General features: G+C 37.5%; 1 protein-coding gene across 1 annotated transcript in view; it reads left to right on the forward strand.

Moving 5' to 3' along the window:
* Positions 1 to 17,806, forward strand: part of LOC131692842 (tyrosine-protein kinase receptor) — an 87,925-nt gene extending 70,119 nt beyond the window's left edge. The window contains exon 17 of the mRNA XM_058980163.1: positions 41 to 17,806. Within this exon, the coding sequence (XP_058836146.1) occupies positions 41 to 619 (579 nt within the window). The 3' untranslated portion in view covers positions 620 to 17,806. The remainder of the gene's footprint in view (positions 1 to 40) is intronic.
* The last annotated feature ends 581 nt before the right edge of the window (positions 17,807 to 18,387 follow it).

The raw sequence follows: 18,387 nt of genomic DNA on the forward strand, positions 1-18,387 counted from the left end.
TGCAACAATATTAATTCTACATATTTAAATTCACTTCTAGCCCGATAAGCTGATATCACTGGATACTCCCCAGCAGACGCCTACCAGCATTCAGCCGCCCATTTCGTTCAGCACACCGATGACCAACTCGCATGGTACTCCGACCAGCTTAACTGGTGTAACCCACAACGGTATGATGACGCACTGCAACGGCAACGGTGGCAATGGGAATGGTTCCAGCAACGGTAGTCACAATGGCCACAATCATGTTGCGCTACCTCCACCGGTTTCGGTGGATCAAATCGAAACGGCAAAACTGCTCAATAGCATACCACCTCCGATCACGCTGGATCCATCGACCCTGAACAAGCAGCAGGCGGCAGCAGTCGGAGTGGGTGGAACGTCCTATGCTAACATCCGAATGATCAACGCAAACAGCCTGAACAATGGTGATCACGGTGAGAAAATGGTCAGCGGAAGGGGTAATGGAGGCGGTGGTGGTGGTGGTGGCAACAATCACCACCACAGCAATAGCAGCGGTAGCGATAAGAGCAATGACACCAGACCAGCCCCATTCACGATTCAGACCTTCAGTGATCGGTATATAAATCAGGAGAATCACTCGGAAATTAGCTGTTAAGATGGTTAGCGATTCCGGGAGGGGCGTTTGTGGTGTGGTGAGGTTATACGAAACGGTGGTTTCCGGAACGTTTATCGGCGAGGTGAGAAAAGTACTGATTTGGTATTACTTTTTTAATTGGTTAAGTCTGGCATATTGTATATTTATTTCGCTATGTTGCACTATGTTGGCTTCAAGGTCGATACTAGTACTATATATGGTCTAGTGCGCAGAGGAACTAGTTTAACGATTCATTGAAAGCGTTTTTGACCTGACCGGTCTTTCGCCAATTAACACTAGATTTACATCGATGTATTATACTGAAACCACCATTTACGAACTCTTATTTAACGTAATATTCGATTTACGTAACTCTTTTTTCGAATTAACTCCATTTTTGCGAACCAGCTTCGTAAAAAAGTTTGAGTACGTACAGTACAGTGTGAAGTTTAGCTAGCTTTTACAAATAAAATTTGGGTATTTTCGGAATGGCGTTGACGAGCAGATGAAATCGGAAATCGATATATCAAGCCATTTTGAAAACCAAGATGGCAACTTCCGCTTTAGACAAACCTCAACAATATGAGTGCTTCCGTGGCTGACGAGTAGATGACGGCAATCAATGTCTGAATCCATTTGGAAATCCAAGATGGCGATTTTCGGCTTAGATAAATTCTCCATAAACTCAACAATAGGGCCACTTTCGGAATGGGGTTGATGACGCAAATCGATACTTGAAGCTATTTTTAAATCCAAGATAGCGAATTCTAACAAGCATTATAACGTATTATCTGCTTCCAAATATCTCGACAACAATCGCATTTTGGAAGATTTTTGTTAAATACATTTTGATTTGGAATGATACTTAGAATCATATTCTGTAATAAAATTACAATTTTATATGTCAATTGAATGATTTAAAAATATGTATAAAGTTATTGTTAGAAAAACTTTTTAGGGATCAGTTCTCCATCATGTAATTACATTTAAAATGTTTCTGTTCTCTTTGGATTTTTGTTCACGAAATATAAAAAATCTAAAGCAATGGGATGTTTTGCAATTTAAATTTTTAACATAAATTTTTTTTGGTGAAAAATGACAAATTTTTTTCGGTGTGTATTTTTTTGTAAAGAAATATTTATTTCCTGTAACTCGTTCTCAGATAGTTTTGTTGTATAAAGAACGGTTATCGAACAATAATTATATACACGTGGAAACGTCTACGCCCTTATAAAAAATTGCTCTTGACTCCAAATAATCTTTTTGACTTTTTACGATTTTCGGACGGATCTCTGTGGAATTCCTCACCAGCATACAAATATTAAATTTTAAAGCCTAATATTGGCACGAGCCATGCTATTAGAAAGCTTTAGCTGTCATTTTCCGCAATGGTTTTGCAACGACTTCATATGTTTCCTTTTCGGTATGATGAACAAAAGGAAAAAATATTAAAATACTGTTTAAAACAACGGGAAGTGCGCTGCTTTTTACTTTTTGAGCTATATTACATATGTTCAAATGAAATAAAATATGCCGAATATAATTTTCCAGAGGCAAGATGCATAACTAATAAACCCCCAGCACTACGGTTTTATATTTGCTCTATAATGACACTACACACACATGTGAAGCATACATGCTTTAATGATCCTTGAAGTATGTACGCGATATATCAGCAGAATTTCAATGCTTCATTAGGGCAAATGTTATAGCCAATATTGTGCAATGGCTTAATACACTCTAATATACTCTTGGCCTTCAAAATGACTTCATTCATCGATTTCCGTCATAGCGAAATCGTCTTAGGGAACCGGCGGCTGCTCGTTCGGTAAGCCATATGCGCGACTTCCGGAGGGTTAAGGAAAGTATTATTTCGATATGTGCTACAATTGAAATGTTGCATTCCACTAAGTCGCTCAAAATGGTGTAAAAAAGTTATTTTACTGCAATTTTACCAAATCATTTCACTCTTAGTGGTGCTTATCGCCAGCTGCACTAAGGTCTGGCAGATTTGTTCTAATCCAACTGACTAGGTCAACATCAAACGAGTTCTTGCGGTGTTGTTGCTACTCCAGCAGTGATCCTTAACTGGGCTAGGGAGGTGAGTTTTGCCCCTTTGTTGCGAAATTAAAATTTGTTGGTGACGAATAACCGACACCACATAGTGTGATGTCGCAGCTCTGCCTCCTTTGCTCTCCTTCTCCTGTTAGTTGTGGAGGAGAGCAATGTTCGTTCGACCGCCACAGTGAGAGTAGCTGGTGCTTTTGTATTATTGGCACTTAGTCGGGGAAGTGAAATACTACACCACATTAAACCGATAAAACCGTTCTCAAGCGTGAAAAATTCACAGTTTTTCTTTAACGTGGTTATAAAAATCGATTAAAGTGCTCTAAAATGCCTAGCAATCGCTTTGATTCCAATTTCTGTCTCGTTCCACTTAAAATCCACCACCCCCCAGATCAGTGAAAATCTCCGGGTCAAAGCCTCTCCAGAGGTGGCAACCCTAAGCCCATTTCAAAAATTCCCTTATGGTTACAGTTATATAGAATTTCGCTGAACTGGAAGTCGCCATATTGGTTTCCAAAATGGCACCAAACTATCTAGTCCTCCATCTACTCGTCAAGCGCGCTCCAAAAATACAGCGATCATTATGGTTTCAAGCATAGTGAAGACCTATTTTTAGCAGCCCATTGGTGTATTTTAGATTAACAAAATAAGGACATTGACAAAATCTAGACATATTTTTTCTTTCTTTTTAATTAACCGAAGTTGTTAAAATATACTTCTTTAGTTCCTTTACATAGCCTCATAAACCCTTCTGATTATTTAGTATAAATTTCTCTTAAGTGAGTCTTCCAGTTCAGAATTAAAAAAAAATATTTTTGCATATTTTGCATCTTAGCGATTCGATTTGGAGGATTTTCATGGGAGGCTGATAAAATCTGGGGCTGACAGAATCAGGGACTGATAACATCGTATCTTCACTGTATATTATCATCTTGAATTTCAAACAGGTTCCAAATGTCCATTTTCATCATCTACTTGTCAAACCCGTTCCAAAAATATCCGCATTGTTAGGGTTATCAAGAATATTGAAGAACCTGAAGCCGCCATATTAGTTTTCAAAGGGGGCAAAGCACTCATTTTCATCATCTACTTGTTCCAAAAATATTCGTATTGTTATGGTTATCGATTATATTGCTCAACCAACGAATTTTGAAATGTGAAACGAACTTTTTTAACGAAGTAAATCCCAAATAACGAGCCCGTTTTTACGAACTAATTCAATTTACGAACCCCCGATTTGGCTCGTAAATGGAGGTTCTAGTGTATTGATCAACAGCAACTTCCAATCGTTGATGAGAACTGATTCCAAGTTGCTTGTTGTTGTTTCCTTACTGGTCTTGTTATAAAGTTTGCTTACTTTGCACTTTGCTTATGGCGAATTTTCACTCTGCCTTCACGGCATTGGCCCTTTCCACGAGATATAATTACTAGAGAAAGTTTATTTGAATTGGTTGTCCAACTTGAGTTTTTCCGGTATATTTCCTTCGACCAATTTGAGGCAAGTTGTCCAAGACCACTCCTCTCAATATATATTCATCATATTCATCTTCATATTTGGATTTCATTTTCTTGAAATCATCCAGGCTTTTTTGAATTAAATTTTTGAAGTTGGGAATCTTTCCTGATATTGGATAATTTTCCTTGATGATTTCAAAACGTCCCTGTAGTTCGTAGGGATTCCCTGAAGAATTTAAATTGTATCCTTCCATGAACTTCTTGGAACTTCCCTAGAATTCGTTTTTTTGACTCGAATAATTTTTTGATTTTTTCTTTCAAAGCATATATTGCCTATGAATGCAAATCAGTGCCATAAAGATAGGAAATCTTGTAGAAAACGAGATAAATTTAGAAAAGCAACCTCATCAACTTGAGTGCGATGGAAGCTAGAAAGACTTTACCGAAACTAGTAGATATTTCTGATGATGAATGAAAAACATCATAAAGTGAAACTTACTTTTACGAACTCTTTTTTTACGTAATATTCGATTTACATCACTTTTTTCGAACTAAATTCGAAATAACGAACTCTTTTTTACGAAACTTGTTCGTAAAAAATGTTTGTGTTCTCACAGCGCAGTATTAAGTGGTACAATTTAATGTTTTCTTAGCTAATCATAACCAATAAATGCGAGGTATTTCCGGAATAAGGTAAACGAATACATGTCAAAAAACGATGTATGAAGCCATTTTTATATCCAAGATGGCGACTTCCGGTTTAGCTAAATTCACTATAACTCCAGTGATATGAGTATTTTCGGAATGAAGTTGACGAGTTTACGACGGAAATCGATGGTTGAAGTCATAGTGAAATGCAAGATGCCGACTCCCGGTTGAGATAAATTCACTATAACCTCAAAAATGTTGGTATTTCTAAAATGAAATTGTCGAGTAGATGACGAAATCGATGTCGGAATCCATTTTGAAAATCAAGATCTCCTTCTTCTGGTTCAGATAAATTTACCATAACTTCAGCAATACTCAATCGGAATGAAGGCCCGATTTTATCTGCCCCTGATTTTGTCAGCTTTTTAAACCGATTTTGTCAGCCTTATAGAAAATTCCGTTTGATGGGCTATAGCGAACAAACTAATCCAAATTCGAGAAAGGCCTATATTTTTTCTTATCTCAAAAATGCAACATGTACAAAAATATATCATTTTGATAGTTTTGCACTGCAATTTAAACTAAATAATCATGAAGCGATTTTGAGATTGTCATGGGACTAAAGAGAAATATTTTTACAACTTCGTTTTATTAAAAAAAATATGTCGTGAATTTGTCAATATCCCTGTCAGTCTAAAGTTCAAGAGGCTGAAAAAACGGGTCCTCGCTGCACATAGTGATGGTATGGTTATAGACAATTTTGCCCAACCGGAAGTCGCCATCTTGGCCTTCACAATGATGTCGCTCATCGATTTCCGTCATATACTCGTCAAGTGTCAAGGAATGTGAAGCGAACTTTTTTTCGAACTAAATCACAAATAACGAACTCTTTTTTTACGAACTAATTCAATTTACGAACTCCCGGTTTGGTTCGTAAATGGTGGTTCCAGTGTGATACACTGCAAGAACTGAAGGAAACATACAATTAAAATCAATGCCATTCTACAGTGATCTCGCTTTTCCGAGACAACACCACTGCGTTCCTTTCCTCTGTCCGGCGCTAGTGAATTGCGAAAAAACAGGCTTCATTATCAGGATGAAAATTCTAGTAACATTCCTCGTGAGTCAGTTGACACTAAAAAAATCGATCAATTGGTAAATATTTCTCTCGTCACCAAGAAAAATACACCAGAAATGTTTCGACTCTTTTTCCGGATTCTATCCAGGAGCCACGGATATACAAAGTGCCGTGTTAGTGCAACAAATTCAGTACCCCGATGCAGATAGACTTCTGAAGACGATGACATTTTGATATCTGTCAGTCTTGTCGGTGATTGGCACTCAGTGCGGACAGAGGCCGGCGGAAAATAAACAAAAAAAGTCTGCTGTGGTGAGTTCAAAATAATAGAGCGTCGGCCAACATCTCGAACTTGCAATTAGAACACAATGATTTTATCATATACTCGATCATTTGAAAAACTAGTTCCAATACACACTCAAACCGAACCTATTACAAAAGAATATGCAAATACACTTTCTATGCGATGAACGTTCAACATGGAAACCACCGTGAAACAAGCAGTGATGTTATAAGCTAACATTCAAAGAGGACTAGAAAATATAACGGGTTTCAATAAAAAGAATATTAAACAAAACATACACAGGTTGAGGTGAACTTTGCCCAAAAGTCACCACCAAGAAAGGAGTCACCGAAAATACTCATCCAGATATCCATTGCGAATGCGATGCTGAGAAGCGATAAAACTACTCTGCTCAAAGCAAAACAGTAGTGGATTGATGAAAAAAAACTGTATAAAGAAAAAAGCTAGATACCAGTAGATTTTACATAAATGTATTAAAATTAGCGTGAAATGAAGAGAGAAAAAGCTAGGGCATAAATAACTACTATTGGTGGTATCACTAATTTGATGAAGTATTTCGTAACGAAAAACTAGTGTAAATATAGGAAACTTTTTTTTGAGGAACTGGAAAAGCGATGGCGAGCATTGATGTATTAAATATTAATAACAGAGAACCACACCCACACACTAAATAATGTTGAAAGCGAGATTAAAGGGACAAAAACAGTGTGTTTTCAAACCTGACAGATAGGAGGTTATATATTAACAGTGTTGGTTTATGCTGACTTTTTTTTTGTTCTAAATATTGTGTAACTGTGAAGCAGTTGTTTATCAAGACGCTCAATTTTAGCAAAAGATTACGTGGATCACGTCAGAGTGCAGCAACTATTATTTAGATACGTCGATTTTTGATTATATTGTGGTCATGTTATTATGCTTAGTATGGTAAGCTCATACGCGATAAGAATATCAATAGTTTTAACTAAGTCACTGTCGAAAGAATTGCTCGAGTATTGGGAATTCAGTTCCTTCTTGATTGGCTTCGTAATGGCTTGTTTGTGGTAGCTTAAATTGAAAGTTGCAAATTTGCTCAATTGTTGACTTACTCCATCGCTGGTTTAGGATTAGCCATTCAAGTTATCCCGTTGGAGGTGTTTTCTATTGTAACTAAAACAGAGTTCACTTGGATTTGTCCATTCAAACAACAGCTAAAACTATCTATGGAACATTTCATTTCCGGACCTGAATAAATGAATCACAAACAACATTGCATCCATTGTTTTGGAACAGTGTCTTCGCAGATATTTGTTCGGAATCGAATACTTGCTTTTGTTAATATTAATTCGCTTACACGTGCATAGAGTTTTACTCTACAGAGCGTTCATCGATGTTTTTTCTCGTAAGACCGTTGACGAACTGGTGACAGTAACCCCGTTTTCGTTTTGATTAGATTTTTCTATATTATTCAACCATAGAATATGATGATTTTACTATATAGTTGAATTATATTTTGGTTGTTTTCATGTAGCTTTCAAATGGTTTACAATATCGCCTTGATGTCAATGGAAAAGTTACAGGAAATGTTATGAGCCTTACGAAAAACTAATTGCTGTTGATGGAGAAACGCGAAAAATTTTGATTTAAAATGGCGTTTTGAATCATATTCAAAAATAAAATTCTACTTTTAACTGCAAATAGTATGAATTATGAAAATTTGTCGAAAGTTGTTGTTAGGAAAACTTTTTTATTTAAAGCTTCTCCATGATCTAAATACACTGAAAAAGCTTCTTTTATGTATGTAAAACGATAAACATGAGAATTTTGACAATTTACGATGGGGTAACGCGAAAAACTTTTAAAAAGGAAATAATAACATGAATTAATTGATTTTATTGGTGCAAAATTCCAAATATCTCGAAAACTAAGTATGAAATTTAAAAACATGTATAAAGTTATTGTTAGAAAAACTTTTTTCTGATAATTTCTCCATCATGAAATTACATTCAAAATATTTCTTTTCTCCTTAGGTTTTTGTTGACAAAATACAAAAAATGATAAAAAATGGGGTTTCCTGCAATTTGAATTTTTATCATAAATTTTTGTTTTTTTTTTGTGAAAAATGACATTTTTCTCAGTGTATATTTTTTCGTGCAGAAGTATTCATTCCCTGTAACTCGTTCTTAGATAGTTTTGCTGTATAAAATAGTGTAATCGAACAAACATTTTTTTCTCCACAAAGCGTTTGAGACTCCTAGTTATAGCAGCACTGATGATGTATAGTTTTTATTATGCACCCCTATTTGGGACAATCTAGGGCCTTTACGAGAAACCTGGAATGGCGTTCGGTTTGAACTTTTCTTAGAGTTTGTAGGTGGGAAAAAAGAATTCCCCCTTGCAGGGGTCGCAAGAGCCGTCATCATGAGTTGGCAAGAAACCGTTTAGGTAAAGATAACCGGCGAGACTAACGCCGAAATAATAAATATAAACAACCGCAACTGAAATGCCGAATAAATCAGACGTCTGCAACACGTGTGGCAAACGTTTGTAGGTGGCGCAGTGATTGATGCAATGCAGTTGAAACGCAACTGTCAAATACATATAAATTCACTTCTCAGTGGTTTTCATTTTAGTATCGTCCTCATGTTTGCCGTATAGCGACTATTAAGTAGCCGTGTCATATAGATACTTGCAGGTGAAATAACTCATGGCCGGCAGTACAAGCAGGATAACAGATAAATGAGCCTGATCCATTTCAACGTAACTCGGGACAGCAGATCCGGTGAAAGTCATGCTTAACCAGTCTGATGCCAGGTCACGATTCTTAACCAATTCCCCGCGAGAGGCAAACGAAAAAAGCATGTTTTTTTCTCGGCATTTTAAACCCAACGCCGTCAATCTCCACACTGCGAACAGGAATGTAGACGCGATACCCAATCGTAAATCGAGTACTGGTAGCGTTATCTTTGGCCTACTTTAAGACACTCAATACGACGGGCAGATTATCTGAAATCAGAAATCAGAACATATGGCTTAAGTAGTACTTCATGTTGTTGGGAGATTTGTGCCTTTCCGGGTTGGTGAGAAAAGTTCAGGGACGAGCCTTTAAATACTTTCACTCCCGAAGACATGGAAAACCCTACCTGTTAAGATAGAACACCCTGAAGGGAATGCTTACATGTTCTCTTTGATTATTAAAACGTAATTTAACAAATAAACTACCAACACTCCAGAAGGGATGTTGTAGTTACCGTACAGTTTAAACCTATTTAGGTTTAAACATTTACCTATGCTATGGTATGCCATTTTATGAACGTCATGAGTTTTGAAGAGTTTAATTAAACGGTCGTCGATACTGAAAGTATCAGTATTTGTAATATGTTTGTGATTGATGACTGAAATCGTAAAACATACCTGCCTCGCCAAAACTTCCGAGATCTTTGGACACTTCTTGGCTTCACATGGAATACAAAGGAATAACTAATTCTAATTGAGACTATATTATTCGATAATGAAACGAACTATAAAAGGGATAACCATGAAGGTCTCCAATGAAATCGACACTCAATGCAACAGAAAAGTGGTCTTCTCCTTAATATACCAATCCAGATCTTGAGATCGTCCATGTAGAAGGTAGGTAACCTCTTCTGGTGAACTTTCTCCATAGTTTATCTGTTAGCCCTGCCCGTTTCGATTGAGTGTCCTATTCAGGGGGTTCATTGCCAAACAAAACCAAAGCGAACTAAAGGAATCGCCTTTAAATGTCCTTCTTAAGATGCGGATCGTTTTAGACCGCAACACGTCTTCCCCACTTCTGAGCTGCAATGTTGTCGTCCACCTCTCCATCGCCTGTCGCAGGAACCTCACGATTGGAGGATGAACTTTATACATCTTCAATACCTCGATGAGGAACGAGTGCGGTATGAATCGTATTCTTGTAATCGATATAGGCCATATTAAGGTACTGTTGATTACACACTGCTTGTCTGTTTGATTGTAGATTAGCGACGTCCGTTCATCGCGAGAGATGGAATGCGAAAGAGGACGAGTGTCCGACAGTCGTTCGTAACTATGACATTTTACCGACTCACATCTCAGTCAAAGGCCTTAGTAGAAAGGTACGCAAAGATTGTGCAGAGAGTGAAGCCAAAAAAGTCCTATCGAGCAAAATTAGAATTCAGCTTTGCTGCAGAGATATCAGAGATGGATTCCAATTGTACTCGATAGGTAGACTTTTCTTGACTTCACTCTTTGCGCAACTGTTCTCTATAAACTGTGTAAAGAGTGATCTACTTATACCTCACAATGATGGAGCTCAGGATCTTGTGCAGACTTGCTAGACAGGTAATTGGTCTGTACTTTGATGGGTTGGACCAGTTGCTGTCCTTGGGGAGGTGAATTGGGTATACTACGGTTGATGAAATCCGGCAATAAGCGTGGTCCGCGTAACTCCCTCTTGACACATATAGCCAACGTGGAATGTACAACGGTCAGCTTTTTGTACCAAAAGTTTTGGACACCCTCTAGCCCAGGTGCCACCCAATTCCTTAGGTACCACGAAGCCTGCCCATTACTTCTAGCGCCTTAGCCACGGTTAACCGCGATGATGTACGGGGGTCTCCCAAATATTGGCTCAAAAGCTAGTCACATTGCAGAGCTACGCAGAAATCGGGGTTCTCGGCTGATTTAATCAAAGAACGCTCGCTCGTTCTCACCGAACATCCGATTTTATTGTCCTCGCTTCGCAGAATCATTGTAACGCCTTAGACTTTTTAATAAGACACTCAATTGCTGTACTATTCCCATCACTCGAAGCGCAGTAGATGCCACGATCGCAGTCACATAACAACATAATTTTGCCAATTTTTGCGCCTCTGTATGCGGTCAACCTTCCAATAGCGGCACGTTTGTTCGAGATCCGACTCTCCAATCTCCGCTGCAACGGAAGTACTTCGTGATCCTGGAGTGCGACATTGGGCCCGGAATGAGATATTACGCAACCGCTTCGTCCATATTGTAGCCCGAATCGCGTAGTAGCTGCAGATCAAGAGGTAGGTCTTCTGGCAATGATTCTCTTTTTTTCACTTTCTATTACTGACTAGGTACTTTTATTCAGCTGTAGGTACTTGTGTGATTTAGCTGTTGGCAGTTAGGGCAGCTCATAATTTTCGAAACATATATGCGTACCGGAAGTCGAAGCTTGTTCAAGAGTACGTTGTTTGGAAGTACCTTCGAATGTCAATCACAATGATTTCGAAAGGATGATAACTTTTGCGTCAGCTGTTCCTGATACTGAGTTAAACTATTTGACTACTAGTAGCTTAACCGGCCGAAAGGGTTTTTAAAATAACAACCCAATGCTTAGGTCGGTGACAGTTAACGACTCTTTTGTTACAACTCCATTTATTTCGACGACGTTTACTCAATATTAAAGCGTGGGTCATTTGCTAGTGCGTTGGCATGTTTTAGATCTGAAAGAACAACATGAAGTTTAACAGCTTTGACCTTTATAATTTAGCGCACGCTAGCGAAATGAGACTCTTACTTATTTGCGATATGCGCATTTCGGTCGGAAATAAACCACAAACTGATCGCCTGGACGCTCGTTACATTGTTTGTCACGCAGAACATTGTAGTTAGGAAAGACATTTTTACCAGTACCTGTACCAGAACCCGTACCAGAGCCCATTGCAGAACCCGTACCTATCTATCATACTTTTCATTTTACAGCAAATTTAAAATAGAAGGGGTCTTAGAAAAACTGTTCAATTCAATCAACTTTTGCGGTATTGATATAAGGGGTTATAGCACTGTAGAATTTCAAAAATAGCGATTTTCTATCTACTAGTCTAAAATGTGCTTTAGAATGTTAAATTAGATATCCCACATGGAAGACGAAAACAATATATAACTGTTCAAATTTTCAATTCTGTCGCAACGCCTCTTATGTATATCCCGTGTGTCCTACTGAATTCTTTAGCCGCGTTTTTCTCGAAACCACTTTTTTTGAGCTGGCCGGAAATGTAGCTCGAACAAATGATTTTTGGCGCTTTGAAATTTTCAAAGTATATTTAAAATTGATTTCTCCCGCGACGTACTTAGGATTTTATTTTTTATTTCTTAATTTTTTTTTAATTTAAATTTTGTGTCGATTTTGATGACATTTTTTCACTTAAAAGTGCGTGAAAATATGGAAGAGAAAATCCTACGTGCGTCGCTTGCGACTGACATAAGAAATCAGAAAAACTTTAGTTTTGGGCTCTAAGTCAAAAATTAAGGGAGATAGATTTCCGGCCATGGATCCCTTCCAAAAAAAACTTGCATGGGGGAAAATGCTGCACAGCCGCCATTTGAGATGAATTTACTTGAAAAAAATATTTTACGTGATTCAGTACCTTTGTTATAAATCCCATTTACCAAGATCCCGATTCGCCTGTTTGTTGCGTTAAGAAAAATTCTCGAAATATGCCCATTTTTTCATGCTGACTCTCCGTAATCGGATACACAACGATCACATGAATAATACTCAGCGCGCAGAACAGTCATGTGATAATTGAGTTTGCAATGTCCAGTCAGTGCCCTGACTAGAACACTGTAGTGCTGTACTTGGATAAATGCAACAAATTCTATGGCATTTTCGGACTCACATCCAGCAGAAAAGTCTTTGTTTGAATGCAAGTTTGCAAGCTACGTCAATGATTGGCATGTTCGAATGCAGCCCAAGAGCGAAGCTTGTGCTTTATCCAACTTGTCGACAGTGGTAGAATTGGTTCTGGACCAACGAAGTCAATCGCAGCGCCAGCTCTAGCCAATTCGTCCGCCCATTCATTTTCAGTAATACCGAAAATGACCGGGTACCCATTGAAGGTAGATTAGCATTTAAAATGCTAAGTTCTTCGATTTGAGTTCGACATGCGATTACTAATTTCGCTCTCGAATCTGCCGAACTAAGTGCTTTCAGGGCAGCCTGGCTGTCAGAGCAAAAATAGATTCTTTTACCGCAAGTTCCCCGTTGAAGTGCTGATTGTACGCCACACAGAATCGCAAAGATATCTGCATGGAATAAGGTACAGTAGCTACCAAGCGAATTAGATTGGTTTAATCTCATTTTATGACATTAGACACCAGCACCGGCTCGGCCCTCCAACAAAGAACCATTCCTCGCGAAGAGGAATTCTCACATTCAAAGTTCTATACTGGGTCACTGGGAGCAAGTGTATACTCATCCCAATTAACCGTTTGGGGCCACAGTCTTGTAGTTGTTGCGATCTATTGGGTTACTGTTCCAGAGTCCAAGTATGCACAAGAAAGTGCTTCTTGTTTCAGAAACACATGTAGTGGTTTTATGTTCAAGAGTGCCTCTAGCGCAGCAGTAGGTGTTGTCGAGAACGCACCAGTCATCACCATCAAGACCATCCTCTGAATATGGTTTAACTTTGATTGGACTGTCATGACTAATCCCTTCTACCACTAAACAAGGCACCCGTATGCCAGTGTTGGTCTAACAATTGTTGTGTAGATCCACTGAATGGATTTGGGTTTGAGTCCCCAAGATTGGCCGAAAGCCCGTCTACATTGGCCGAAATCCATGCTAGCTTTCTTGATCCTGAATTCGCTGTGAGCTGTCCAATTATGTTTTGAGTCAAGAATTACCCCAACGTACTTAACTTGATCTGCGATAATAATTTCACAGTCAAAGAACTGCAATGGACGAGCTCCGGTTGTAATCCTCCGTTGCGTGAAAAGCACCATTGATGTTTTATTTGGATTGACATGAATGAAGACACCATTGCTCAACAACACATATGGCTTGTTGCATCAAATAAAAAAGTGCGTTAATGCAAATACCGGTGATCATTATGTGATAATCATCGGCGAAACCATACGTTGGAAAACCAAGCTCATTAAATTTCCTCAGCAAGCCATCGGCGACAAGCTTCCATAGAAGTGGTGACAGCACACCACCTTGAGGACATCCGCAGACACTCAGTTTCCTATCACTATTTGTCTTAACGATGAGAACAGATGTCGGTCGCTAAGCATTGCGTGTATCCAGTTCGTGATATATGATGGTACTCCATGACCTCGTGCTGCTTCCAGAATGGATTCGAAAGACAAGTTGTCAAAAGCACCTTCAATATCGAGAAAACTCCTAAACTTGATTGCTTTTGTGAAAAAGCTTTTTCAATGTTGTAGGCAACATTCTGTAACAGGGTGGTAGTAGACTTCCCCTGCTGATATGCATGTTGCATTCCATGCAGCGGGTGGTTGCCCAGGCTAACATCCCGAATGTAGTGGTCGATTAATCGTTTCACTGATTTGAGGAGGAAGGAGGTCAGACTGATCGGTTTAAAGCTCTTTGCCTCATCATAAGTGACGCGGCTATCTTTGGCAATGAATTTGACAGTTATTTCCCACCACGCTAATGGAATGTATCCTGTTGCAAGACTACAAGTAAGAACCTTTTTCAAACTATACTTGAAGTGTTCATCTCTTTTTTGTAGTAGAACTGGAATGATTTCATCCTTTCCGGGAGACCTATACGGAGAAAAACTTTCAAGCGCCCATTTGATCGATTCGGTTGTCACAATTCTACGAACAAATGCCCAAGAATCTGAACTACCTGAAAAGAACTCAGGGGCAGTGATGTTTCAGCTGTACAGTCCAAAATTATAGCGTCGATACGCTATAATTTACGCCAACGTTTCGATCCATGGATTTTATCTTCTTCAAGGCGTTTGATTGTACAAAAATATTTCATTTATCATTTCATTTATCATTCTAATTGATTGTTCCTACAAAAACTCACTGAATTACAATCGACAAAGTTATATTGCATGTTATATACGGAGAATGTAGAAAATGGGCTAAACCGTCACTAATAATCGACCGGTGGTAATAAAGGTAGTCTTTACTACTAAACAGTTTGACTTTCCAAGAGCTTTATGTTTGCACAAATGATTTCCTTTTTGTTGGACCCTTCATTATGAGAAAATGCCTTCAACTAGATTTCCTACGATTTTTCGTTTTAATGAATGCTTTAAAATATCAAAACTCATTTGCTCAAGTTTCTACACTAGCAGCAAGTAGCTATTTATGGTAATCGAAGCATAATTTTTGACGCAAACACGTCTTTAAAAATTGCAACCAAAAACACTGGTAAGCGCAAAGCGAAAAGTATTTATACAAGATATCTCGAGGATAAAAAAGAAGTGTTACTAAAAAGAGATTATAGCTACTAGATGGAGCAAAAAGCTACTGTCTCCATGTATTCACGGGCTCCAACATGGGATCTCGCTCTAACATGTGGTATCTATAGTTACTATATTCATAGTTAGGCGAACACAAAAGCCGGAAAACTGGCAGCTCTTATTTCAGAAACAAAACATTGTCATCCCATGCAAATGTTCAAGCCCTAGCTTAGTAGTTTCATACTTGTGCGAATATCTTTCGGTGTTACAGAAAAAATATTGTTTATCTATGTTCGATAACACATGGAAAGAACATAATAATTATCACCATAACGGCAATACCTTTTCCATATACACCCAAAGAGAACATGTTGTGTGACGTCATTGGCTCCGGCATATGAAATGTTCAATTGCCTCCGATCAGTGTCTCCGTCTAACTATGAATATAGTAACTATAGTGGTATCCCATCACTTCGCCATGCGTGTGACAAACTAATAGACTTAGCCTATGTAAGAGCGAGATAATAAACCATCAGTGTAGTTATAATCTCTTTTGTTATTAAGCGAAGCAGAAAGAAACCACAAAACCACATATATTCAGGTTAGTGAACAGAAATTCTATATAGTTGCTAGATATTACTCAATGTATGACAAACCGATGAGCAGAACTAATCTAACGATAGGCAGAAATTAAAGCATAAGCAACGAAATTATTGTAACCTTAAATGCTAAAGGGCTCTGGCAAACTTAATTGAAATTAATGTAAACTCCTCACAGCTAGGAAAAAAATAAAACAAAATAGAACAAGTAACGGCACTTCGACATCGGCGCTTGAGCCGAAAAAAACAAACAAAAGCAGGCCGGAACAAGAGCTGTAACAAATATGTGTTAAATAAAAACTAAATACAAGCGCAAACGCAAAAAATGAATAACTTCTCACACTCTACTGAATGTTATATTACTAACAAAAGTAATCAAAATACAGAAGTGTGATAAAGCATCACTTTAGAGCGGAACGAATGAACCGGAAAACAGGAAAAAAAACCACAACAAACCAACTCTACTAAAATAGTCAATGTGTCACTCGTTTGAAGAGAACAAAACTATTGCTAGAGTTATTTTTGTACCACTAAAATCAAGCTACACACATTACATTAACGTGAGCAAACCAAAAAACAAGCATTGTAAAATAAGCAGAATTGTCAATAACCAGGCATTTATCACAGTACCCATTCAGAAACTAACCGAATATGCCATAATAGTGCTAGAGAACTGTCATACTCATAAAGAACCACAAAAACAGCAAACAAAGCATTCATAGAGTGTTTGATTTACGTACACCCCCCTGAACAAAAAATTAACGAACGAACTAAAATGCTTTTATAATTAGGAGAAAATTAATGCATAAGCAAAATTTGTACACTAATGCAGATTAATTTTGATAGAATTGTACAGGATAATCAGTTTATTAAGTGCAGCACGCCGAGTATGAGAGATAAGATTCGGGTGTAGGGAAACGCTACACAGAATTGATACCAAAACAAAACAAAAAAAACCTAGATAAAAACGCCAAATTGGACGAATGAAGCGAGGAATGTATTTTTATATATATAAATATAAAAATAAATAAATAACCTGAGAGCAACAGATAACTGTAGGAAAACACATATGTTACCAACTTTTTTACCGAGTAAACTAAAACGGAAAGCTAACTGTATCGGAAGACCGCAGTCGGGTGCTTCAGAAGCACCGGACGAGAGAGGGAGAGAGAGAGATATAGAGAAAAGTGTTATTCTCAAAACAGATCTAATGAGAAAATGTTAATGATTCATAAGAACTAAAACAGGAAAATGAGAGCGCAAAATATTATACTACTAGTAGATCTAATGAAATTTTGATAATTTTAGTAAAGAATTTTCAACAAATTTATTTTTGTATGAAAAACAAACGCATGTGGCCGGAAGAAAAGAAACGGGCACTGGTAGGGATAAAAGCAAAATTTTAAGTTATTTCATAAGCGAAATAAAACCTAAAACACCGGTATTAAGAGGATGAAAAAACGGAACATGTTGAGCTATTGTTCTAAGTTAAATAAAACTAAACCACAAAAGGAATGTAAGAAAATGCTTTAATTGATATATATGTATATACAAGATGATGTCATAAAATGAATAAAGAATAACTAAAAATCAAGAAGCAAACAAAAAAGTGTACGGTATAAAAACCAACCAGAATATTAATGTTATTTATTTATTGATATTTATGTATAAAACAAAGAAAACGAAAAACACAAAAGAAAAGTGAGACAAAAAAAACAAGATGATGGAAGAGTAGAAGGTAAACCATACACACACATACACATGAAAAATGGGCAGGTTAGGTCAAACAATTGTTATATACAGTGACAGAAGCTAGGAGAGAGTGAAAGTGAGGATTCAAAAAAAATGAAACCGTATCATAACTGACTATTAAATAAATAATGCCGATAATGTGTTGTTTGTGTGAAACTGGAACTGAAAAGAAAATCGTTATTGATTTTTCAAGTAGGATGTTTATCAAAAAGATTCGACGGAAAAGGACTTCTACAACTACACATACATACGATCTAGTTTCACTCGTTATTGAACTTTGTTGTAACTGACTTACTGGTCTTATAACGTCTATAACTCAAAAAGTAGAAGGTGGGTGTTCCAGTTTGTGAGCCGGGTTTTGCTTTTTATCCATAAAATTCGTTTCAAGATTAAGTATAACTAATATAGATTCGCAAGTAGGGTGATGAGCCTGTTTTCGCCATGTTTATACTATCGCCAAGTTTCTATTATCACCCATTTGAGGCCGTTGCACTTCGCCAAATCATGCGATCTATTAATTACGTTGATAATGTCCTCGAAGGAATTTGTGAACATAACAAGACGTTTCATATGGTGTTGTTATTTTAAAGATTAATCTCCCTAAAAATGAGATATAAATATAAATACCAACTATCTTGCAAGTGCATATATTAAAATTATGTCTTCGGCAAAGTTCGCTGAAGACACAACGTTTTCATTTTTAATATCTTCAACATTAT

Source organism: Topomyia yanbarensis, chromosome 3 (genome assembly GCF_030247195.1).
Source record: "Topomyia yanbarensis strain Yona2022 chromosome 3, ASM3024719v1, whole genome shotgun sequence".
Classification (NCBI taxonomy): Eukaryota; Metazoa; Arthropoda; class Insecta; order Diptera; family Culicidae; genus Topomyia; species Topomyia yanbarensis.